At 35.6% G+C, this 25,579-nt stretch overlaps 2 protein-coding genes and 2 pseudogenes across 4 annotated transcripts; 3 read left to right on the top strand and 1 right to left on the bottom strand.

The window, feature by feature from the left end:
* The first annotated feature begins 4,169 nt into the window (after window positions 1–4,169).
* On the top strand, window positions 4,170–5,117 carry LOC306638928 (olfactory receptor 4A15-like; annotated as a pseudogene). The gene has a single exon. The product of its transcript is annotated as an olfactory receptor 4A15-like (transcript).
* A 1,655-nt stretch (window positions 5,118–6,772) lies between these two features.
* Window positions 6,773–7,976, bottom strand: LOC306639735 (heterogeneous nuclear ribonucleoprotein C-like; annotated as a pseudogene). The gene is made up of 2 exons (XR_013766800.1): window positions 7,911–7,976; window positions 6,773–7,864 (listed from the first exon to the last, which is right to left on the bottom strand). The product of XR_013766800.1 is annotated as a heterogeneous nuclear ribonucleoprotein C-like (transcript).
* Window positions 7,977–17,309: 9,333 nt separating this feature from the next.
* On the top strand, window positions 17,310–18,233 carry LOC306639248 (olfactory receptor 4C46-like; the record flags this gene model as incomplete). Its single annotated transcript, XM_079102643.1, has 1 exon — window positions 17,310–18,233. The coding sequence occupies exon 1, from the start codon at window positions 17,316–17,318 to the stop codon at window positions 18,231–18,233; it is 918 nt and encodes a 305-aa protein (XP_078958769.1). The 5' UTR covers window positions 17,310–17,315.
* A 3,943-nt stretch (window positions 18,234–22,176) lies between these two features.
* On the top strand, window positions 22,177–25,579 carry LOC306639733 (olfactory receptor 4C3D-like; the record flags this gene model as incomplete). The annotated part of the gene is made up of 2 exons (XM_079103498.1): window positions 22,177–22,283; window positions 24,628–25,579. 2 exons carry the CDS (start codon window positions 22,177–22,179, stop codon window positions 25,577–25,579), a joined length of 1,059 nt encoding a protein of 352 aa, XP_078959624.1.

Below are 25,579 nucleotides of genomic sequence, written 5' to 3'. Positions count from 1 at the left end.
ATTGTTCTTGAAGACAACTTTGGATAAATCCATGATTTAATCTGTAAAGTTTGATATGTTTTTGAGAGCACAAACAGGCTACAGTAGTTTTCTTTTCGTGTGACAAAACATTTATAGCAGTCGCATCTGGATTGACATGGTGGCAGTCCTGATTAACTCCATCAGACTCAGCCATCATCTTTTGGGACCAAAGATAAAACTGCAGAAGCTTGGATTTGGAGTAAGTGACCAAGGAGGAAATAGAAAATCCAGGTTATGTGTTTACAACGGCTAATCACTACTGTGATTAGTAGGGAAGCACACGTTTACTTCAAGTGAATTATATATCTTTCTTAAGAAGTATTTTTTAAAATTTACCTCAAAAGTTTTATGTCAAAACCAAGAAGGGAGTAGATCCATTTTCTTCATTTCAAAGACTGTTACTAAAATACATACGATGGCAGTAAAATTCTCCATATTTTTATTAGAGGTATTTTAAATAAATACTAAACAGAGAAAGCTGGTGGTACAATAAAATGATATAGCATGAAATTTTTACTATCTTTAATGTTTTTATAGTATAAAACATCATGTGCATTTTTTATCATTTAGAGAATCTAACAATTTGTTTTTACAAATTGTTACCCTGCATATGGCATGAATGTTATTCTATTGTAAGTATATACCTCAATTTGTTTATCCATGTATTAGTTGATAGACATTTGGGTTGTCTTTACCTTTGGGTATTATAAATAATGCTGGTATTAACCTCAGTGTATGAATGCTTTTTCTGATCTTTTGTCAGTATGCTTTTTATGTATATGCCCCAGGTGACATTGAAATATGTTAAACTCCATATTTGCATATCAATTGAACATTAAAACTTACATTTTGAATTATAAATTAATAACCTCTTATAAAATGTGGAATCTCATATTCAAAGAAATTCTATTCATAAATCCACTTTTACCTATTGAAAGGATGCTTTAGTGGGAATAGAAGTTATGAATTTTGTTAGGTACAAGATCTACATAATCTTAAAGAAAATGCCTTTCTTTCTATGGGTCAATCGTATGGATATTTTCTCAAATCTAGGGTCCTAAAAATATAGTGAATGCAACTGGGCACATGATATTATGCACTCCTTTACCCTCTGAATTAAAAATTATTCCTGAGTTGAATTTCAAAGATGATTTGAGTTGTGGAGAAAGAAAAACAATGGATTTTCCTACCATAATGTGATTGGTAAGTCTACATATCTATAAACAATAGTGATTTAATAAGTCCATCTATCCTCCAGTAATGCTCCAGTGGGTACTTAAGAGAGCAAGCTTTGGGGAAAATTCATACAAATCTACAAAGATGTGGCTTTAAGGACAGTAACACAGGGGAAAGAAATGAGAGTAAATAATATTTTGCACTTATTGTATTTATTATTTACCAGATATTTTTTGAGATCTTACTTGCTTTATCATATTGGATCCTTAAATTTTTTCTATGTGTTAGATCCTCTTGCAATATTTATTCTGCAAACAATGTTGAGTAATTTTACTAAAGTCCCACAATGGGAAAACATAAATTCTGAGGCTTAAATTCCAAACAAGAATTTAGAAACTGACATCTCAAAAGATTCACTAATGCAGGCATCCCAGTCAAACTTTGCAAAATTATTACACACATACACACAAAAACAACCAACCAAACAAATAAAAAATGGGCAAACCCTCCATATGATACAGGCAATCCACATTCCTTCTCTTAATTGGTTATAAAAATACATTCAAATCTATGAAGGTTTTACAACAAGCAATTTAATTTTCTATGTAAAAATTAAGTAGGAAAAAGTGTTGTATTAATTTAAAATTCACTTATTTTAAAATTATCTAATGAGTTGATTTGATTTTTATTAGGACCTAAATTTTTACCTGTATCATTTCTATTATTATTCATCTTTGGAAAAAGCTGTTGCTTATAGCATGATTTGTCACCACAGTGATAATGTGTAGAATTTTGTGACATTCAGACAAATCAATTATTTTCAGCATTCTAGAGTAATAATGGGCTGAGGAATATTTTAAATACTGAAATATTTATGGAGCAGATACAATGTGATATATAATGAAGTACTGTAAGGATTTGACAAGTCAACAGGAGAGACCCTCCTACCAGAGGTTATCTCTAAATGCTCAGAAAGCTCCTGTGAATGTCTTTACTTTCCATTATAAACATAGATATAGAATCATATCTGTGAATGAAGACAATTAATTTTGTATATATGCCTTATCAGAAAACAGAAAGATGGATTTTTTTTTTCTTTAGGCAGTTGGTTTTTTTCTGCTGACATATATCTAAGTTCAAAATCTGATTTTCCCATTTTCCTTTGACCTGTAAGATAAAGATTTCCAGAAACAAATACTGATACTAACCCTCCCTTGAGGGCACCTCCTGATTGATATATCTGGATATCTTAGGCATCTCTATTCTCAAGTCATTCAATTTTTCATGCCTCCAACAAACCATTTAGAATTGTAAAGCATATTTGTGTTCTTCAGCTTCTGCTCTTTGCCGGTTGACCTGCTTTCTCTCAGTTATCTCTTATTTTCTTTTTGCCCCCACTTCTACTCTTCCTTAGATGTTTGAGAGTAGCTTTGCTTTCATGGAAACACAAAAGATAGAATATTCCCCTGACTTTCATAAATGACCATCCAGAAATGTAGCACTGAAATGGGGCATATTAAAATAATCCTGCCAAAAAGAAATTGCACATATCACACATAAAACTAGCCCAGGATCATGGCTGCACGGTCTGATACAGGATTTATTTTCAAGTAAGAATGAATGTCTTTAACTCAGCATAAACTCAATAGCCAAGAGCTACTTATATAAACAAAATGCTTCCTGAAATGATGACTTATAAAAATGTAATCTTTAGAGTAGGCTAAGTCAACTCGATTAATACAAAAAAGGTCTATCAGAAAAATGTGACGATGTCATTTCAGAGAATGTTGTCAATGATAAGTATTCAGGAACTCATGCATGTAAAAACAAACACAGTGTTTCCAATAAGGAATAAAGATGGGACACAAGTTTCACAGAATGACTTAGCTAAAATCAACAAATATTTCCAGACTCTTAATATAGAGTTCTTTCTACTCTCCCTTGATTCTGTATCAAATTTTTGATATTCTGAATTGATTCCCGGTTAGCCATTATCAACTGTAAACAAATTTGAAAAGTGGGTACAATATGTATGCAGTGCCCATCCACTTTGACATGATACTGAGTTTTTTCTCTTTAATAACCTAGGTTGCTATAAATGTCAGTTCAGTTTCTGTGTGTGTGTGTGTGTGTGTGTGTGTGTGTGTGTGTTTTAAAAAAAATCTGTTCTTTCATTGAATTTTCATTGCTGGAAATAAGATAATATATTTATTTTTCCTCATTTGATCTCTGGTGAGCTGTGAAATTAAGATTAATTAAATAAAGTTTAATAAATATTCACTGAGCACTCACAGTGTCCCTGGTTATTTAATTGCCATGAATTATTCCTAGATTCCTGGAACTTGTAGGAAAGTACTAGGTTGGCAAATATCTAAACAGTGACTTGTAATTTTATGCTCTATTTAATGGATATTATTTTATATAAATACAAGAGCGAAATCATTACCCATGAGCTTGTTTTCATGGTAGATCTTGGGGGATGGAAATGTCATCAGGAAAATATAAGACCTATATAATGCTACAAATGTGGTCTTCCTGAGAGATACTAAGGAGAATGTGACTTCATGATTGTTAAGGAGATAGTGTTGCAGATAAATCCTTTCACATATGTTTGCCATCTAGAATCCTGAAGTCTCATCATTGATGCTGAAGGAAGAGATTTATGAAAATAAGTACAATAATTGTGGGAAAAATCCCAAATGCTCCTTTTCTATTGCTTTCCTCTATGTGAGTCCATGGGGAAGAAATACTGCTAAGAAAGCCATCATACTTTCCTTGCTGTGTGTTTCCTTTTCATTAGTGCACAGTGATTGCTCTGAATTGTGGGCTTCATTGTGGCATATTCCCACCTGTGTACTACATGCTCTGGTCATTTCCAGTTTTCAAGTAGAACTTGGACTCATCTCAAATTAATTTTTGACCCTCTTCTTTGCAAGTTCTATCATCAGAGTTTACCACATTCTGAAAAACACATGGAAAACAGGAACAATGTGATTGAATTTATCCTTCTGGGCTTCATCCAGAATCCTGAAGGGCAAAAAGTTCTGTTTGTCACATTCTTGCTCATCTACATTGTGACCATAATGGGCAACCTGCTCATCATGGTGACCATCATAGCCAGCCAGTCCCTGGGCTCCCCCATGTACTTTTTTGTGACTTTTTGTTTTTATAGACACTGTCTATTCTGGTGCCATTGCTCCCAAAATGGTAATAGATTTGCTTTATGAGGAAAAGACCATTTCCTTCCAGGCCTGTATGACTCAAGTTTTCATAGATCATTTATTTACTGGGGCTGAAGTCATTCTCCTGGTGGTGATGGTCTATGATTGAGATGTGGCCATCACAAACCTCTTCATTACTTGACCATCATGTATCAGCGAGTGTGTGTTCTCATGCTGTTGGTGGCCTGGATTGGAGGTTTCCTCCACTCCTTAGTTCAGTTTCCCTTTATTTATCAACTGCCTTTCTGTGGCCCCAGTGTCATTGACAACTTCGTGTGTGATATGTATCCCTTACTGAATCTTGCTTGCACCAATACCTACCTCACTGGTCTTTCCATGACAGCTAACGGAGGGGCAATTTGCACTGCAACCTTCTTAATTCTCCTAGTTTCTTACGGGGTCATATTACACTCCCTAAAGACCCATGGTTTGGAGGGGAAACGCAAAGCTTTCTACACCTGAGCGTCCCACATCACTGTGGTCATTTTGTTCTTTGTCCCCCGTATCTCCTGTATGCAAGGCCCAATTCCACATTTCCCATTGATAAACCCATGACTGTAGTTTTAACTTTCATAACCCCATGTTGAACTCTCTAATCTACACCTGTGGAATGCAGAAATGAAAAATGCCACAAAGAAGCTTTGGAATTAAAAAGCGACAGTAGCTGGGTGAGGGCTGTATCCCTCCTGCAGAACCTGACCTTCCTTCCTTCTCAGAAGCAAACAATGCTTCAACTTTCCACCAATCCATTTTTATATCCATTCTGCTTTGGTGATTTAGTCTATTATTCTGAATCATCCATACAAATTAATCTTTAAATGGAATATGCTATGGCCTTCCAGATAATTTTGTGGACTACAATATCTTTTTATTTCAAGTTCTTTTAATTTTCTTTCCTCTTTTTGAACTTGAAAGTTTATTTTTGATTGACATATGATAATTTATATGCTTATGGGATACAATATGGTGGTTAAATCCATGTATATATTATAAAAGTTTCAGTCAAGCTAATTAACATTCATTACCTTTCTATCTTATCATTTCTTTTTTTTTGTGAGTGCTGAAAATTTGTTTTTATGTGTGGTTTATGATGCCTCCTTACATAAAAAAAAATGTGGCCCAATAGAACTCATTCTCTTTGGTTCAAGAAAAGGACATTTTAAATGTTCTGATTGCTAAACTTTTAATCTAGTAGCTGTGGATATAACTCAGTGGCACAGTGCTAGTCTAGAAAGCATGAGGTCCTAAGTTCAATTGCCTGCACTGAAAATCAGCAAATACAGAATCCTTCCTGTCACTCTAACCATAAAAACAGTTCTTGGTCAACTGGATGGATTTCACATCTCATACCAAGTGTTCAAAGCTCAGGAGAAATTCACAAGAAGTTAACTTAGCTAACTGTACTATGTGGAGGTAAGATGCTCAGGTAGTAAATGGTTGAATTTCTACCTTATGACTGAATTTTAGAAAATCTGCTCAATACCTTTGTGTATATACAGATCAATTGGGTTCTTCCAATAGAAAAAAAAAAATTTCTAAGTCTGTCAATCCACAGTGGAACTTCCAGACCTGCCAACATAAAATCCAACTCCTGCCAACATAAAATCCAACTCTTTGAATGCATTTATTTATGCTTTAACACATAAATGCTATATGTTTTGGGAACAGATTGTTATATTTTACACAATGAATTCCCTTCTAATTCTCTATAAATTTTATGTTGTTGTTGTCTTGAATGGTAAATTGAAGATGTTTCTCTGTCTTTGTTCTGTAGTGCATTTGGAGATCTAACACTGTGTGTTACAAAGACCATATTTTTAAAAGACTCTGGAATTAAATTTTTTTTTCCAAATTCCTGATTTAATAAGGACTTGTTTATTTTGAGAAAATAGGTCCCAAACATCAGGCTGTTCACAAAAATAACCCACAGTATCAACTTTAGAAAACAAATAAAGACCATTACACTAATTATTCTTCAGAGGATGCATTTAATATGTCAACTCTCATTCACAAAAATACATTGTTACGTTTGTGTTGAATAGCCTCACACTGGACTATTATGTGGAGGATAACACACATATCTCTAACTCAAAGCTGCTCTCAGGTGCTGCAACTAAATGAGATTGCCTTTGCATTTAGGGAAGTAACTACTGAAATCATGTATAAAGGGAAAGAACTGTACTCCCTACATAACAAGAGATTATTTTGGAGACAGTTGATAAAAACCATACATCTTTTTTATTGTTAAGTCATAAACAGGTATCAAAATTAAAAGCAAAATTACAGGGTAAGACTTACAACTACTAGGAACATCAAAGGAAGTGAAAATGGGACTATGCCCAGGGCAATATGAATTAACGAACATGGGAAGGACAAAGATAGGGAGAACAGTGAGCATGTGCTGAAGATACTAGGGACAGGATCTGGTGAAATTTTGATCTTAGACAAGCACCTCGGTAAAGAAGTAATGGTATAAGATTTCTAAACCCCACTCTGTGCTTAAGCGTCACCTCTCCTTCCTCTGCCTCTTTTTCATCATCCTTGATCAACTCCAGGTGGTCATCCCCTGCCTTCATTATCCTCATCATCAGGAGGTCCCTCTCCTCAGCAGAGTCATCTGCACCCCCTCAGACTCCGCCTTCACACGAGTCTCATCTTTCTTCAGCGAGATGCTGCTCTGCTCCTCTTCTGATTTATCGTTCTTTGCATCTGCTTGTTTGCTCTGCTCCTTTTCAATCTTTTCCAGGTTTTCCAGAAGAGAATCCACTTTTTGTTTTATTTGGGTCAGCTCCTTCTTAATGGCCTGAAGGTCATCTCCTTTCAACTTTCCAGACTTGGAAAAAGATCCCCGCTGTCCACTCTTAGAATTGAAACCACTTTTGCCCCTTCGGGAGGTGTTTCCTGATACACGCTGGTGTCTAGAGGGCACTACAGCCCTACCAACGGGAGGAGGAGGAACACGTGCTAGGTAAATGTACATTCTGTCATAATAATCACGTTGAAAATCATAGTCCAAGTCAAAAGAGGAGCTGAGTAGAGGGGACAGAGAAGGGTGTTCTGGTACTGACCCGTACATCTCCGCTGCAGATCGTTTCACACTTGCTTTTCCTCTGTTCACTTTTCGCTCTGCAGCCAGATTAATATCTAAAACCTGGCCAGCAATCATTCTGCCTCCCTCTTCTGCTACAGCAGCCCGGGCGTTTCTCTCATTAAAATACTGGACGAAGGCAAAGCCCTTATGGACAGAGCAACCCACAATTTTGCCACACTTCGAGAAGATGGCCTCTACATCAGCCTTCTTGACCACCAGAGTGTTGAGATTCCCAATGAACACACAGGAATTCATGGAGCGTGGATCAGTCTTGTTGGTAACGTTGCTAGCCATCGTGGTTGATAAGGTTCTTCACAAAGGTGCAAGAGTGTAGCTGAAGATCAAAAAAATCTCACTCAAGCAAAGTTCCACTAACTTATATATTTCAAGTGATTTGTAACCAGGAGCGGGGAGGGAGAAGAGATTTGATTCTGAATCTCCTACTCCCAGATTCTATGTGAAGAAGCCAACCACTGCTGGAGGTTAGCAAGGCGGCCGCAACTGCTCAGGCTTCATCTCTTCACAAAAACTGGCATTACATTTAGGCCTTGTTGAAAAGTCAACATAAAACATAGATGATGAAAAATTGGCATTTATTTCTTCATCATTTTCTCAACTTATAATGGATTTGCTTAAGGTACTTAGCAATATTAATGCTTCCATTATTCAACTCATATTGAGTAAAAGTCAGTGTGAAATTTCATTTCTTATTTAATGGATAAAATAAAAAGTACTCTGGTTATTTTCATGAGAAAGGAATCCAATATAGAGAATGGAAAACTTTGTAATTATTGGAATTGGAGAATCTGGCACTTGGATACAGGTGTGAGCACAGTTGAGTTCTAGGATCCAAGCTGTGCATGGAACAGAGATGAAGAAGCTGGACTCAGAAGAAAGCCCTCATGTCTGCTTCTTGAAGTTCTTCCTTGCCATGGTTGTGTATAGTGTTAACTTTCTCTAAAAATTTAAAGTTTTGTTTTCCAAATTTAATTCTTGTAGCATTTGAATTTTCCAATAAAGTATGAGATGGAAATACACTTTGCTTTCTTATAAAAGCATTTAATTTTTCCAGCAATTTTACTGAATAATCAGTTTCCCACTACCCTGAAATGTCACCTTTCCATACATAAAAATCTGTAAGTCAAGTCTTCTCATTCTTATTTTTTCTGTTTTGTTCATCTAGTTTTTCTTTGTGAGCCAATACAATAGTACCTACATTGCTGTAAAATTTCATTTACTATTTCTGTGTATAAATCACCACAATATTTGAATGTGGCCTATAATACCAACAATCACCCTATTACTCTACCAGATGACATCTATGGGTCAGGAATTTGTGAGCACCTTAGCTGGGCACTCTGGCTACAGAAAGCTCAGCATATTGAGTCAGAAATAGGTAGGTGCTGGTTATTTAAAAGGAACTTACATGTATATCTTGAACAATGGGGCCTCAAATAACTGGTACTCTCCTTGGTTATCTCTCTCTCTCTTTTTTTTCTTTTCTTTTTTTTTTTTAATGTGATTTCCATGTGCTCTCTCAAGCATGCCAACTTCAACGTGATGGAACTTTGCTTTTGGTGACTCAGAGGCCTAAAGGGCATGATTCCCAAGAGCTCTGGATTTGATCTCTTCAGGAATCAATCTTTCTTAATTTTAGCATGTTGTCTTATGTGAAGAGGCTATAAATGAGAAGTAGCTTTATATTTTAAGTCAAACAAGCACTGCTGCCTTAATTTTTCATTGTTCTTTTTTAGCATGCTTCAGTTTCTTCTTGAATAAGTAATTTCCAAATAGTATCATATTCATAAAAGCTTTACCAAAGTTTAAGTTTTATTTATTTTTCTTTTCCTAATGCTTAGATGAAAATCTTCAGTACAATCTGAAATTTGTAGTTCCCTTTGTATAGTATTAATATTTTAGCAATATTAATTCTTCCAATGTATGAACATCAGATGTCTTTCCATATTTTTGAAAATCCTCTTCAATTTATTCAGTCAATATTTTAAAGTTTTCACTTGTACAGATTTTTTCAACTTCTTTATTAACTTTATTCCTAGATATTTATTTGATTTGTGTAGCTATTGTTAATGAAATCACTTCTGATCTCATAGCATGCATTTGGTAGTCTTGTTTTGTTTGAGAAACCTATTATGCTGGAAGTAAGAATTTTTTTCTTGATTTTTCAGGTAATTCATCAGGAGTGCCTATAGTTGGTTCTTTTTTTTTTTTTTTTCTATTTAGTGAAGCTATATCTTTTATTAGAGGAAATCAATCTATTTACATTTAGGATTGTTATTAATAGATAATATGCTATCTTATCATCTTACTATTTTTTCTTTTTATTTTACATAATTTTGTTCCCCTACTTTCTTATTGTCTTTATGGTTTATTGGGTTTCTGTAGTGATTAAATTTGATTCATTTCTTTTTCTTATTTGTGAATCTGCCTGGAAGTGAGTTTTATAATTTTGTTTATTTTAATGATTAAATGGTAGTTATTACCCTTTTGCTTTCAAACGTAGTACCCTCTGAAGAATTTGAAGGCAGTCTAATAGTGATGGATTTCCTCAAACTTTTCTTCCCTAGGAAAGTCTTAATTCCATGTTATTCCTGAGGGATATTTTTCTGTGAATGGTATTCTACACTTGCTTTGCTTTCTTTTGGCACTTTAAATATATCATCTTATTCTCTTATGGCCTGTGGATTTGATCAATGAAATTTACTGTTTGTGTAATGTAATTCCCTTTTTATGTGACTCAGTACTTTTCTCTTGCTGCTTTTCAAATTCTTTCTTTGTTTTTGACATATGACAATGTGACTACAATGTACCTGAAAGAGGACCTTTTTATGTTGAGTCCATTTGGCACCTCTGAATTTTCTGAATCTAGATGATTGTATCTGTCCCAAGACTTAAGATATTTTCACTATTATTTGATCAAATAGGGTTCCTAGGATTTTTCCCATCTGTCTCCCTGCATTCTTCATTCAGTGATCCAATAATTAAATATGTGTTTCCTTAGTAAAATTCCATATATCTTATATTCTTTCTTTGTTAATTTTCCTTTTTCCTTCTTTTCAAATTTTATCTTGCTAAGTTATTTCAAAGGACATCTCTTCAAGTTGCAAAATTCTTTGGCTTCATTCGGTCCACTAATGAAACTCTCAATTGTATTTTTTATTTTATTCACTGAGCTCTTCATTTCCATGATTTGCTTGGTTCTTTGTAATTATACCTGTGGCTTATTTTTTTAATTTCTAATATGGATCGTGAGTTGCTTTCCTCATTTCATTGAGCTGATTAGCTCTACTCTTTTGAATCATATTAAGTTCACTTAAAATATTTTAATTCCTTTTCAGGAGTTTCATATTTCCCTTTTTTCAATATCAGTTACTTGAGATTATTTTCCTCTATACGTGTCATGTTTTTAAATATTTCTTTGTCCCTACATTGATATCTGTTCATCTAGTATAATAATAATGTTTCCAATTTTATGGAGTATCTTCCATAGTGAAATGATTTTTCCTATTCTGTCCTTTTGCTTTGACAATATGATTGCAGTATTGTAATCTTTGTGTGATGTTTTTCAGCATTAATCAACATTTGTAGTATCTGTAAGTGCTTTAGTGGGATAGACTTTAGGTGTCTGTAAAGGCAGTTATGCATCTTTGCTAGTGGTGGGGTCACTGCGTGGACCAGTTTGAGACCCTGTGAGACATGTACTGTGCACAGCATGGTCACTGGTGCTGGAGGGTGGTGTTGCTTAAATCACGGGTCACTGAGTGGACTGTTCCCCATGTTGAATTTTGGGGTGTGGCAGTAGCAAGGTTAGTCCTCAGGTCTTAAGGTCATGTACTGTGCTGAGGGGATCACCAATCACGAGGTTCAGGACACCAGATTTGAAGTTCTAATGTACCACCATGTTAATGCCCAATTTGGGGATTGTTCTTTTCTTCTTCGGTCTTGGTTTTGTCTTATACAAAATGAAAATAAACAACTGTGTATTATCTCCAAACACATTGAAATTTTAATATTATTATTTGTTTACATATCTATAGGTTATAATCTGACCTCAATAATATTTTATTGTTAATTTATAGGTCAAAGTCTGATCTTTATGGACTTGAATTCTCATAAAACTCTTGCTATGATATAATATGAAGCCTAGCATTATTTGTTTAAGATGAAGCCAAGTCCAGCAATTTCCAGAGATTTTACATTTTAGAGATGTTTTAAATCAGGCAGACAGCATAGTGCAAATAAAAGAGAAGAAATTAAAGTGCAGGTCTATGATTTATTAGTTACAGAATCCTGAGATAATAAATTATTCTAAGCCATAGCTTTTCTATCAATTAGAAATAATGTATTTCATTTCAAAGTTGTCTTGTAATTTATATGAAAGTGGCTTAAAAATAATCTATAACCTGTATAAATTTTCTTTTAATAGTGAACGTCGGACAGACAAATAATTTGCTATTAACTGACTTAGAAAAAAAAGTAAATGAGTTGGTGATTCTAAATTCTCCTGAGAGTGTACATGAGAAATTCACAAAGAATCTGAGAAATTGACGTATTTTAAATTCCCAGAGGTTTTTAAACTCAGTTTTTAATGCTTCCATCAGTTTGATTAAGAAACAGTCTTCTTAAAGCTGTTGTGAAAGGCGATGTTGAAGAAGGATAATGCTATTCAGGTAAGTTGTTACTTGGGAAATATTATGGGACCAAGTCAAAGTGAGGGCTTGAGGCCAGGCAGACCTGAACTCTGCCTTCAGATCTGCTCCTCGATAACTCCGTGCCCTGAGCACAGGCTTGCCCCCTCCAAGTCCCAATTTTCCTATCTGTGAAGTAGAAGGAGTAAACATCCTGCCACAAATAGCTCTTTTAAAAACATACTAAATAAAACAATTCATGTTAAGTGCTTTGCACAGTGCTTGCATAAATGAAGCAGCCAAGTAGTATTCATTTTGATTACCATATACAATGATCATGCTTAACCTTGACACAGGATTTTATACCTCTCCAAATTATTCACATAACTTGCCAGGGAAGTAAGCAAAATTTCCTCATTTCTTAAATTTCTCAGAACTTGTTGTATTTATGAGGCCACAAGAAAGGAGGGTAAAGAGAAGATGAGAAATAACTATAGAAAAAAAAATCATTCAGAAGTATGTTAAAATTTCTTTAAAATCATCTTTCCTAAAATAAGAATAACATGTTGTACTACAGAAGAATATTAAATAAGACAAATAAAAAATATTAAAATGTCTCAGATTTTTAGCAAACTATAACATAGCAGGACTGTTTTAATGTATTTATTTTCTGTTTTTGCAATGTATAATTTTATATAATTGAATCTTTCTTTTCCAAAAAAGGACAAATTTTAATAAAATATGAAAGATTGTATTTGTATTAAGGAAAAATTCTTGAAGAAATTCTTTTTATTTCCATAAGGCAAAAGAGAATGACTTTTTAAGAACTCACTAGAACAACATAGCATTTGTACAAATTGAATGATTAGAGCTTTTCCTTCTTGACATAATATGTAGTTTGTTTCCTAATAAGAGATGGTTGCTTGGAAAGCTCCTCTTGGTTGTCAGTGTGTTGCTGTGTGAGGAAGTTAGTGAAAACATCACAGCTGATGAAGATGTTGCTTCTGGCATCACTGTTGAAAGCAGTCAAATCCATGGACTTCTTTCTCCCCCAGAGTTGAGATAGTTTTACTTGATAAAACATAGAAAATGATTGTAGCTTCATTGTTTCCAGATTATTATTTTCTTTACCTGAGAAATAAATCACTTGCTTTTGAAGAGAGAAACACTTGTTTCCCTCTATCAGGTCATAAAAATAGAGTGTATTTATATTTTTCACTGCTGTATTTCTATGAGACACATAGTAGATAATTAAAAGATTAGGCAGAAAGAACAGTATTCTCTATTTTACCTGTTTTACTTTATTGCATTAAAAAAACCCTCAAAGCATTTCAAGTTGATGGAGAGCCGTGAATGAGTAGAAATTAATTTTTTGTTTGTTTTGTTTTGCTTTTGTTTCTGTTTTGTTGTGGAGGGAGGTTGCTGAATAGTAAAATAGAAAAGATGGGTTTAAAGGGAAGATTGTCAGTGAACATCGACTTTTGTAAAGTAAATATGTTATTGCATAAATTATATTTGACACTCATTTTAAAAATGTAATCATGTCAAAGTTTGTGTATGTGTGTGTGTTAAATAGCTTACTAACATTCATTTTGATTAAGAAGGAAAAATTCATGATCCATGTTGGGTGGTCAAAGCCACGCAGAAAAATGATAAACAAGTGAGGTACTCTTCGAGATAATTCATTGTTTTGGGTAACATATATCAATGTACCTCATAAAAATAACACTGTAATTTTAAAAGTCGTGGCCACAGGTCATCCATTTTCATAGTAAGTTGTGATATCCTATGCTTCTAAAAAGTGCAATACAAAATAAAATAGCTGATGTTGGCACTTGCCTACTTTGTGCCAGTAAGTGAGCTAATCTCCCATTAATTAAGGTTACTCCCATTAGCTTCACTTTACAGAAAATATTTAAGGATTTGAGGGATTTCACAGAATGACTTTAACCATTTATTTCAATGTCAGGTTTGGACTACAGCCTGTTAAGCAAAGGGAGCAACTTCCATTCTGTCTCTAAGACTATTTCACATTTTAAATCAGGATAAAATGGCATCTGACTCAATGTGGAGGTAAGAATTGAACGAGTCAGGAACTTGATAAGCCCTCATGCATGTTGGCTCTGTGAGTTGTGGCTTCTGCACATGAAATTTCTCAATAAATGGCCTTGTTTTATTTAGGGGATATGGTGAATAACCGGAGTGAAGTTTACACTCTTTTTCCTTTTGACTTCCCATGTCAAGAACATTCTACTAGATCTAGTTTCATATTACAACTCTTTCCAACTTTTCCAGCTTAGTATTCACCCTTTTCCATCCTGGTCCAGATCCCAGTCATTCAGCTGAATCCTACCTAGCCTCCCTGCATTCTTCATTCAGTGGTCAGAGGATCCCACTGACATCTAAGTCACATCACGTGGAGCAAAACCACCCACTGCTCTGCTTGTCACTGAAAGCCATGCTCCTTACAATAACCTACAAAACCTTGGGAGAGCTGCCCTCAGCCCCCATCCCCATGGCCCCTGGGTCACAGATACTGAGCCTGACCCCTCCTTGAGGAATTGCCCTTGCTGATGCTTCTGTAGGGAGCCATTGTCTAGATACCTTCGTGGCTCTTTCCTTACATCCTTCCAGTCTGGTTATGTATTCCTTTTCCATGAAGCCTCCTCTGGAAATGGCTCTTCTTCTCAGACTCCAAGATTCATTTATTCTGCTTTCTTTTTCTGATAGCAGGTGTTATAGTCTGACATACTCTATCATTCCCTGTCTTCATTTGTCATCCTCTCTCTTTCTCTCTCTACCAGGACATAAAAATAGAGTGCATTTCTATTTTTCACTGCTACATTTCTATGAGACACACAATAGATAGTTAAAAATTTTGGAAATGACCATAAAATGGAATTATTAAACAGACCTGAAAACATATTGCACTGAGTCAGTCCTTCCCCTCCACATACACACGCCTCTCTGGGGTTGGGGGTGAAGTTGGGAGATTCAAAAAAATGTTCTTTAATAGCATTTTTATGTCCATTTGACATTAAATGAAAATATCCCAAATATAGTAAAACAGAAGAATTCATAGTGAAATACACAGAATAAGAATATAAGGATTTAAAAACCTGTCATTGAACTTTCATAAGTAATTTTAATACCTAAAGAAAAAGAATTTTTAAAAAGCAGCAGAGTCATGACTCTGATAAAAATGTAAAGCGAACACATGACGAAGACTTTATTTTGCTCATTAGTGATGGAACTAGAAAATTATTATCATTAGTGTAAAAAGATGCAATATATCACACATTGTTTAATCAGGGATTTGTAATGAATTCAGAGATAAATGAAAATGCTTTATGCGCAATACTCAGGAAAATAACTTGAACTTCCATCAGACAGCATTTGTATTTATTTCAACAAGAATTACTTGGATCATTAGCAGTTCTGTAAAACTTAAAGGATTTGTAAAATAGCTTCGGGCAGTGAAAGATTAAAAACTCCATGGAATCCTAAACTCCATGGCCTAAAGAGCACTTTGGAGTGCACATAAATTATGTTACATTTTGTCTTTCACCAGAAAGTCTGAATGTTGTCCTTCAAAGTCTTTCCTGACAAAAGGTAAATTTAATTTTCAGCCATGCCATAAAAGAAGTATAAATGACTCATGAATAAAACACATTTTCAGGAAAGCAAAATCATTTTCTCATTCTTCTGAAAACAAAAAATATAAAGTTTTTGCATCCATTGTAGTCCATAAAACAAAGTATAATAATCAAGTGGAACATTAAAATGTTTAATCAAGATTATTTATCACTACGATTCCTAGATTTATACATGACAATAGAATGCATTTTAAAAAATCACACATAAATGGAGTATAATGTCTTATTTTTCTGATTATGCATATTGTGGGATCACATTGGTCACGCAGTCATATAAGCACATGAGGTAATAATGTCAGTTTCACTCTACTATCCTTCCTACCCCCATATCCCTTCCCCTCCCTTCACTCCCTTCTACCTAATGTAAAGTAACTCTGTTCTTCCCTAGTGCCCTGCACCCCTATTGTGTGTTAGCATCCACATGTCAGAGAAAAAGTTCAGCCTTTGGTTTTTGACTTATTTCGCTTAGCATGATAGTCTTCAAATCCATCCATAACTAATCAGAACAAACACCAAAAATTAAAAGAAACTAATCAGGGATAAGGAATAGGGTAGTAATAATAGGCAACCATTACCACAACCAATCCTGAGAGAGCTAGATGAAGGCAACTATGGGCACCCCAAACTGGAGATGTCATAACATCTGCCCCCCGAAAGTGCTGCTGTCTTGGTGAAAGTAACCCATCATTCAAACCATGGAAGGGAGACAGGCAAACAGATCCCTTGGTGTCCTTCCCTTTCCACCTGGCCTTTAGCCTTCAGCTGACTCTACATGTTGGCCAGAAGTAAGGTCACTGTTGAAACTGGATGTGGAACACAGCCACCCAAGGTGGAGAAGAATGAGAGGAGATCTGGATTGATGAAAGGAGCATAGGATCATGAGCTCTCCTGTTTGGAGTCAGCAGGGAAAAAATAAGACAGAAGAAATAAGTAGAGTCCTTCAACTTATTTCTTCATTTGATCAATATTTACTGAATACTTCTTTGAGTCAGACATTGAACCAAATATTGCAATAAAAAATAAAACAAGTTATAAACAGCCTTGTTTCTCTGTAGTTTATTTAAGAGTTTCTAAATAGAAGGGGCTGGATTAACTGGAGTGTCAAGTGTACAGAATTATAACAAGAGGTTTTTAAAAACTCTTCTAACATTTTGAACTGACTGAGAAGAAATTGGGTTTATTACCAGGTAGGATCCCTATGCCTAAATGTCCTCCAGCAAAGGTCTAGTGACCACCTGTCAGATGCTGTTGTAAAGGGGGTTTCAGCATCCTTGTTATAAGAAGCTGAATTAGACACCTGCAGAGGCTTAATATTAGCTTATTTTACAAAATCAAAAAAGTGGTTTGTTTCTTCTTTTCCAGCATACATGGAAGAAAATACCTTATATTCTTAAGATGAAAATTCGATATATTGCTCATCATATTTGCTATTTAAGAATATTGTTTTCACAGGTTAATCCACAACTTCTGAATTCATCACCAACACAGTAAAGAAAGAAACAGAATGAATGTTACTGAATTTATCCTGCTGGGACTGACACAGAACCCCCAGATGCAGAAGATTCTATTCCTGGTGTTACTTATCACCTACATTGTCACGGTCACAGGAAACCTGCTCATTGTGGTTACTGTCCTCTGCAGCCAGACTTTACACTCCCCCATGTATTTCTTCCTGGCTTTCCTGTCTTTGTTAGATGCATGCTATTCCTCTTCCATAATTCCTAAAATTCTAGCCAATTTGTTTTCTGAGACCAAAGCTATCTCATTCAATGGCTGCATGATGCAGCTTTTTCTTGAACATTTCTTAGGAGGTTCAGAGATCGTCCTTCTTGTGGTCATGGCCTATGACCGCTATGTGGCCATCTGTAGACCTCTGCACTACGTGACCTTGATGAGCCATCGCATGTGCTGCCTGCTGGTGGGCCTGTGCTGGGTGGTGGGTTTTCTCCACTCTTTTGGGCAGATTCTAGTTACTTTCTGGCTGCCATTCTGTGGCCCCAACACACTGGATCACTTCATGTGTGACATTTTCCCCCTGATACAGCTTGCCTGCATGGACACTTTCCTCCTTGGTCTCTTGGTGGCTGCCAATGGAGGGGTGATTGCCATGATCACCTTTGTGATGTTGCTGGTGTCCTATGTGGTCATCCTGTGCTCCTTAAGGACTCACAGCTCTGTGGGGAGAAAGAAGGCCCTCTCTACCTGTGGCTCCCACATCACAGTTGTTGTCTTCTTCTTTGTGCCGTGTATTTTTATGTACATGCGACCAGTAGCTACATTTCCCATGGATAAAGCAGTAACTGTATTTTACACCCTTGTCACTCCCATGTTAAATCCTGTTATCTACACAGTGAGGAACGCAGAGGTAAAAAATGCCATTAAAATGTTACTTAACAGGATTGCGATTCCAGACAATAAATGATCCAACACGGATATTTTATCTCTGTCATGACCTTTGCAATTTTATATTTTATCACAGTAATCCATCTTATCATTCATGGGGGATACATTCTAACACCTGGATTGGATGACTAAAACCAGGGGTATTACTAAACGCTATAAATATAGTATGTTTTTTCTTATACACATATATTGATGATAAACTTCTTTTTATAAGTTCAGCCCCAGGTTAACAACTGATAACAAAATAAAACAATTATAATATGTAATGAAATTTTGTACTTTGAGATTATTAGTGAGATAAGTGTTTGAATATAAGAACTATGATACCTACCATAACAGTCTGTCTGATAACCTAGACACGTACAAAATGACTACGGGGTGGGTAGTGCATAATAGATGTGAATATGCTGGACAAAGAGGATGATTCATGTCCCACCAGAATGGGATGATGTGAAATTTCTTCATACCACTAAGGATGACTTTTAATTTAAAATTTATGACTTATTTTTGTAATTTAAACTATGAACATGGTTTACCATGGAATGAATACATGAAAATTGCTGTACTTCAAAGCCTTTATCACACCTGTGGATTTACTGTCAAAACACTTTCACAAAGTAAATGTTATCATCATTATTCATGTTTTATAGATGGAGAAAAATGCAGTTCAAGAAGTTTCATTAAATAATTCAATGTCAGAAACAGACCTAGTGTTCAGATCTGCATTCTTTTAGGTCCAAAATCAATGTTCTTTCAAATATATCAAAGGGCATTAGAAAAAGGAAAGTGTTTGCATTAGAGCCTCTCTTGACTTGTAATGACTTGAAAATTTTTCCATTATAAATTCGGATCTGCACAACTTGCTGAATATATAATCAATTGGTTTGAGAAAGCTGTACTGCTTACTGGCATTTAAGACGTTGTGAAACAAGGACACAGGATTATACCTTGGAATACCTTGATATGTCTGGTTTTAAATTTATATTTCATTTCTGGTTGCACTGAGTAAATATTGACCGTGATTATAAAAATGAGTTTTTTGTAAACCTATGTGAAAATTTTTAAATGTCCTCACATGGTCACAATGAACTTATAAAATTGAAATCTATTGTTCTATATTACAGAGAAAAAGGATCAGAAAAGTTAAATAACTAAATCATACAACACATACATTCACCTCAATTCCAAATATTCTTAATACATATCCTGTGGTATTTTCCATATATAGAATTCCCTTGGGCTAGTGTTTAATTAAAATTTGGCATAAAAATATTTTTATCATATGTCATAAGAAGTGCCAATTTATTAGGTTAAAAATCATCAGTGGTAACAAAATTCTGATTTTTTTCAAAAGCACACCACACAACTATTCCACTGTTAAAAAGTTGTTTTTATATTTAGTTCCTTGAATCTGGAATCCTTTTTGACAACTACTTTAGGAGATGGCTTATAATCATACAGAAAAAAATAAAAAAATAAAAAACTCTACAGTTGACCAAAGAAAATACTTCTCAGCTAACTAGCTCAGCTTACTTAAAAGTCTTTGTTGGGAATAACTTTCAGGTCTTTTAAAAACTGCAGTCTGTGACCACAGTAGAAGTACAAATGTCATGCTTATAGATGTGTCTTAGCTGCCACTTTGGATAGAGTCAGTCTCCCACTTCACAGCTACCACATGTTTTGTTTAAGGAATCAGTGGACTGTTATGTAACAATATTTAGCAAGCATATATTGATTGCAAAAACTTCCTGGAGAATAAGAACGCAGGCTTCAGCACCAGGAAGCTTGGGTCTACCTCTCACTGAGTCATCATCTCATTCCATGACCTTAAATAGCTCATACTATTTCTCCAAGCAGGTTACTTAGGAAATTTAGAAGGTGTATAAGTGATTCTGTCCATGTTGATATGTTTATTACCTTAATTATTGGTTTATTCTACTTTATTAGAAAAGTCAAAGTGGATGGAAGGTTTTTGAGAGATTATATATGATAGATGAATGATTGGCCATGTTTATAAACTTTTTCATTTTTGTGAGCAGTATAGGAGTGTCTTCTTGGGACAAAAGGGGTTTTGAATTGGACTAAGGCAATATGAGCCCTGCATGTGGTGTTTTGTTGCCCTGAGGAGTGTTCCTCTGCCTATGAAAGGTCATGAAAATGTCTGTAAGGCTTCCAGGTAGGTGGGTATGTGGTTTTTGTTGTCATGAACCTGTCAAATGTCATGCTAACATGATGACTGCCTTCCTACTGACTGCCATCTGATCCATACTTAATTTCTTCAATTTTTCTTTCTGGTTTGCATTATGTTTTAAATACCTGTGGTGCTGTCCCTTCAGAGTTTTGTGTACTCACTCCTTGGATTTTCTTCTGGAATCAGACTTTCCCTTATAGCTCTAGGAAATCCTCTATTAAAAAGTTCCCTTCTTGTACGATGCTCACTGATCTGGACCTAACTCCATTGACTCTGCCTATCTCCAGTTCACAGAATTCTATGCTCTGGGGAGCTCAACTAGACAGCAGTGGGCAATCCAAAATATTCTCTACACATCAGTCTTTTCAGTAGAGGATGGATGAATGATGAATGGGCTGTGAATAATGGGTTTTAATCTTTATTAGATTGGGCATGATAAACTTAATATGTGCTCCTTCTCCATTCTGAGATTGTGCTTTTATTCCAGAACTGAAGGAAAAATTGAAGAACTTTTCACAAATGAAACTTTAGCAAAATGCATATTCATTATAGTTATTTGCACAGTTCCAATCCCTCATTCAAATTTCTTTGTCACCTTCTATCACAAATGTAATAGCACTATAATAATTCAAATATCTGGTCAAACTAGGCTTGATCATTTGGTTTCAGTTTTCTGAAACTGTTTTTCTACCCTGATACACGCTGCTCACAGTGATGACATTTGTGCCAATTCAGAGGTATGTACAATTTATTTTTCTTATTTTAGAAAATATATTTGAACATGAATGAGTGAATATAGTTCTAGATAGGAATATTCCTGCTTTTAATTTAATTCAGTTTGTTCTTAAAAATAATTTTGAATATTACTGGCTCACAACTGGTGGCAGCATAAAAGTGTTATCACACATTAGTTACAAAGCAAACCAATCTAAAAATAAAGACTCTGGCCCAATACCTTTGTGTTACCTTGAGAGGTGATGTTTTGATTCCCTGACTTAGTTTTCCATGCTATTAGGCAGCATGCTTTTTGTCCATTCCAGAGGGATTTAATTAGATTAAATTTAAATGGTTGAAAAAATGTATTTTATAAGTCTAAATGTAATTTTGGAATGAAATTATTTTCATTATAACATTAATCTAGTTCCACAGTTGGCGTGAGAAATGACTGCTTTGAAGAACTACTATGAATTGTACCTGCTGTGAAGTGCTGTTCTTATGACATGGGTCACAGGTCTGGGAGTGTAGCTCAGCAGTAGAGCCCTTGTCTAGCATGTTCAAAGCTGGGGTTCCATTCCCAGCACTGAAAAGACAAAAAGTCTAACAAAGAAACATTAGTTGATAAAGATAATATTATAATAAAATTTAAGACATCAGAGTTACCTACTCAAATGTTCAATTTATAGCACAGCAAATATTCAAATTCAATACTAATATACTAAGTTCCTGTATTATCAAATATCCAAATTCTGTAATGGCAGATTCATTTTTCTGTGTTTTTTCTTGACAGAGGGATTTGACTTCGGGTGGATTTAAGGAAAAAGTTAACAATTAAACTTGAGTGCTGTGAAAGTCCTCTAATGTTCAGTTAAGGTGAAATAATTGGGTTTTGGCAAGCTCTGTTAATGGCAGTGAAACACCCCTGAGGTTTAATTAGCCACAGCTAAGATAGGTCACAGAAAATGTCTACAAACAGGATACTTGGCAGCTCTTGCTAAGGCTCCAGAGAAAGGCACCATCCAGAGGTGCACTTATCAATCAACAAGGGCTCACTATGGCTGAGCTACATGACCTTTTTACCCTCACTTTAGCTCTTGGTGAACTAGCACCTGTTTGGGGCCCTGGCCATGAAGCTATGTCAGACAAAATCATAGGTGATAGGTGAGAAATCATGTAATTACAGATTCACAGGATTTAATGCACCTTAAAAATCATATAACAACCTCTCATCTCCACCAAGCTGAGTTTTTAATCTCTTCTTTGGCATGTCATTCACCAAGAAAGATTGAGGGACTGGGGATATGGCTCAGTTGGGAGAGTGCTTGCCTTGCATGTACAAGACCCTCAGTTCAATCCCCAGCACCACCAAAAAAAAAAAAAAAAAAGATTGAATCAACTATAATCCCACCAATTTAGAAGTAAAAAATATTTTGGGTCTCTTTTTCCTTTTAGATACAAATATTTAAATTAATAAGAATTATAGTAGAAATTAAAATTTGCATTCTAAATTTTATCCATTATTACAACATACAAATTATGAAATTATACAAATTTTAAATATCTCTGTTAACAACTACCCATTATGGAATGCACTATATTATACTCATAAACTTATCTAACGTTGGACCTGCACAGTTTCCAATCTTCCATGGTTTTTGTAATTGTGCTGAATGTGTTTTACCTAAGAATTCTCCACTTCTAAAAATATTTCCCCATATGGTTTATTTCCAGAAAGGTTATTGTGAAGTCAAAGAGAAAAAAAAATGATTTATATTTCTGCAGAGTTATTTCTCACTTTTATTATTGATTGTTTCTCATTTTATGTACACCATACTCTTTCATATCTACCAGACCTCAGAATAGTGGAATACAATGAAAGTGCTCGATTTCCTTTTCATTTATGTACATGATTTTTTAAAATGCAGAAAGAAAGCACTTTATCTGCTTAACTTTGAAAGGGAAAGAAATGTTTGCTTTTCTCAGAACACATTTGGTTATATTTATGGGTTTTTTTTTTTCTGTTCATTTTATTTGAGAATTTATGTCTCCAAATCGGGATGATTTTTCCCCATACTGTTCACTGTGAAATATTCTTTAACCACGAGTTATGCATGATGGATGCTGTGGAAAGACGAAGACATGAGACTGTGCATTGCAGAAACATGGAGAAGTAGAGGAGATCATCCAGCTCATGAAAGGATGAGTTGCTGCTGTGTAGTGAAAAAACAAGGAGAGGGATCACTAAAGGATTTTGGTAGTGATGATTGTATAATTTGTATCCACAAAAATACATTAATATGCATCATAGGTATCCAGTCAATATTTGTGGAGTGAGTATAATAGTTACTTGCAGTTATTATGAATCATGCATTTGTATTTATAGGTGTGTGTTGAGGCATAGTACCTTATCTATCCAACTGACCATCATTTTCTAGTCTCCACATTAAATTTCTTTTTTAAGAACTTTGTAATAAGGTTTTCTTTTTGCTCAGTAGATTGTAGTAAACTGAAATCGTATTCAAAAGACTTTTTATGGTTCCAGTATATTGGAAATATAAATTTAATGAAAGGAATGATATTAAATTGTATGTATAGCATAATTTTGAAGGAGTACTTTTAATTATCCAACATTATAATTCTCCTGAAAGTCAACTTACCCAATAACATTACATAAAAAGTATGCCAGAAACTGAACTGAAGTTTATGTTTGAGAAGTTTATGTTTTTCATAAGTACATGATGTGGAGAAGCAGATTGGGAAGACAAGGATACTCGAGTTCTTGGTTTATGGCCACGGAAGCTTGTGTATCCTCACATATGGAAATGTAGGAAGTGAGGAAATTCACTGTGCATTTATTCATTACCTCACAAGTACCTGATGCTGAAGACACTGTGCCAGATGCTGTACTAAGTACACCAAGGAAAGAGACGAGAACAGCATGTTGCTATGGTAGGTGCAGAGAAGGCAAGTCTCCTGTGATTTATGTATATTTCCTATCTGCCTGCTCACTGTAGATATGTCTTGACCATGTCCTTTCATGGGTAAAGCAGTGGGCTCAAATGTGAGTTTTGGAAGAGAGAATAGCCTTCATCAGTATGCAGCACTTTACAGCTTACAAAATACATCCCGAAGTTATAATTTGTGAATTCACAGATGCAGAGGGGACTCAAAGGCAGAGGGCACTGGGATTATTAGCAGGATCACATGGAGCTGGAAACAGGGGAATCAAGATCTTGTGTGTATAGCCCAGTGTTTTCTCAGTAAATTACACAATAACTGTCAAACCACAGAGGCTACAGGTGACATGTATATAACTGAGGAGAGGAAAGCATCATGGAGGAGAGTGAAAAAGAATAACTGAGGCAGTTACTAGGGTGGGGGACTGTGGGCAAGGATATGCTCCGCAGTAGCAATGACTGCCCCATCTCCATACTATGGCACTCAGCCTGCAATACATTTATTACTAGTTGGCTATCTTTCTTTATCTTTTTTGCAGGTAATTTAGGCCCCAGGAAGGCGTTACTTCCTGCAAAGATAACCTCATCCCTCCCAATAACGTGACTGAATTTGTTCTCCTGGGGCTCACACAGAATCCACACCTGCAGAGACTGCTCTTCATCATCTTTTTGTTGATTTTTCTCTTTACTGTGCTGGCCAATCTGTTCATCATCATAACCATCTCCCTCAGCCCCATGCTTTCCACTCCTATGTACTTCTTTCTCACCTACCTGTCCTTCATAGATGCCTCTTACACCTCTGTCACCACCCCTAAAATGATCGTCCACCTGCTCTACCAGAGGAGGACTATCACTGTGTGTGGCTGTCTGACTCAGCTCTTTGTGGAGCACTTCCTGGGAGGTTCAGAGATCATCCTCCTCATTGTCATGGCCTATGACCGCTATGTGGCCATCAGCAAGCCCCTGCACTACATGACCATCGTGAGGCAGGGACTCTGCCACCTCCTGGTGGTCATAACCTGGATTGGAGGAATCCTGCACATCACTGTGCAAATTCTCTTAACGATCAGCCTGCCTTTCTCTGGTCCCAATGTCATTGACCACTTCCTGTGGGATCTCTTCCGATTATTGAAACTGGCCTGCAGAGACACCTACAGGCTTGGAATGGTGGTGGCAGCCAACAGTGGAGCCATGTGCTTGCTCATTTTCTCCATGCTTCTCATCTCCTACATCGTCATCCTGAGCTCCCTGAAATCCCAGGTCTCTGAAGGACAGCGCAAAGCACTCTCCACCTGTGGCTCCCACTTCACAGTTGTTGTTCTCTTTTTTGTGCCTTGCATATTCACCTACATGCGTCCTGTGGCCACCTACCCAGGGGACAAGTTGGTGGCAGTGTTCTTTGCCATCCTCACTCCCATGTTGTATCCTATAATTTACACAGTGAGAAACACAGAGGTGAAAAGTGCCATGAGGAGCTTGTTGAAGAAAAGAGTTATGTAG

The sequence above is a fragment of the Sciurus vulgaris genome (genome assembly GCF_902686455.1).
Source record: "Sciurus vulgaris genome assembly, chromosome: 11".
NCBI lineage: Eukaryota > Metazoa > Chordata > Mammalia > Rodentia > Sciuridae > Sciurus > Sciurus vulgaris.
This window is presented reverse-complemented; position numbering and strand designations above follow the sequence as displayed.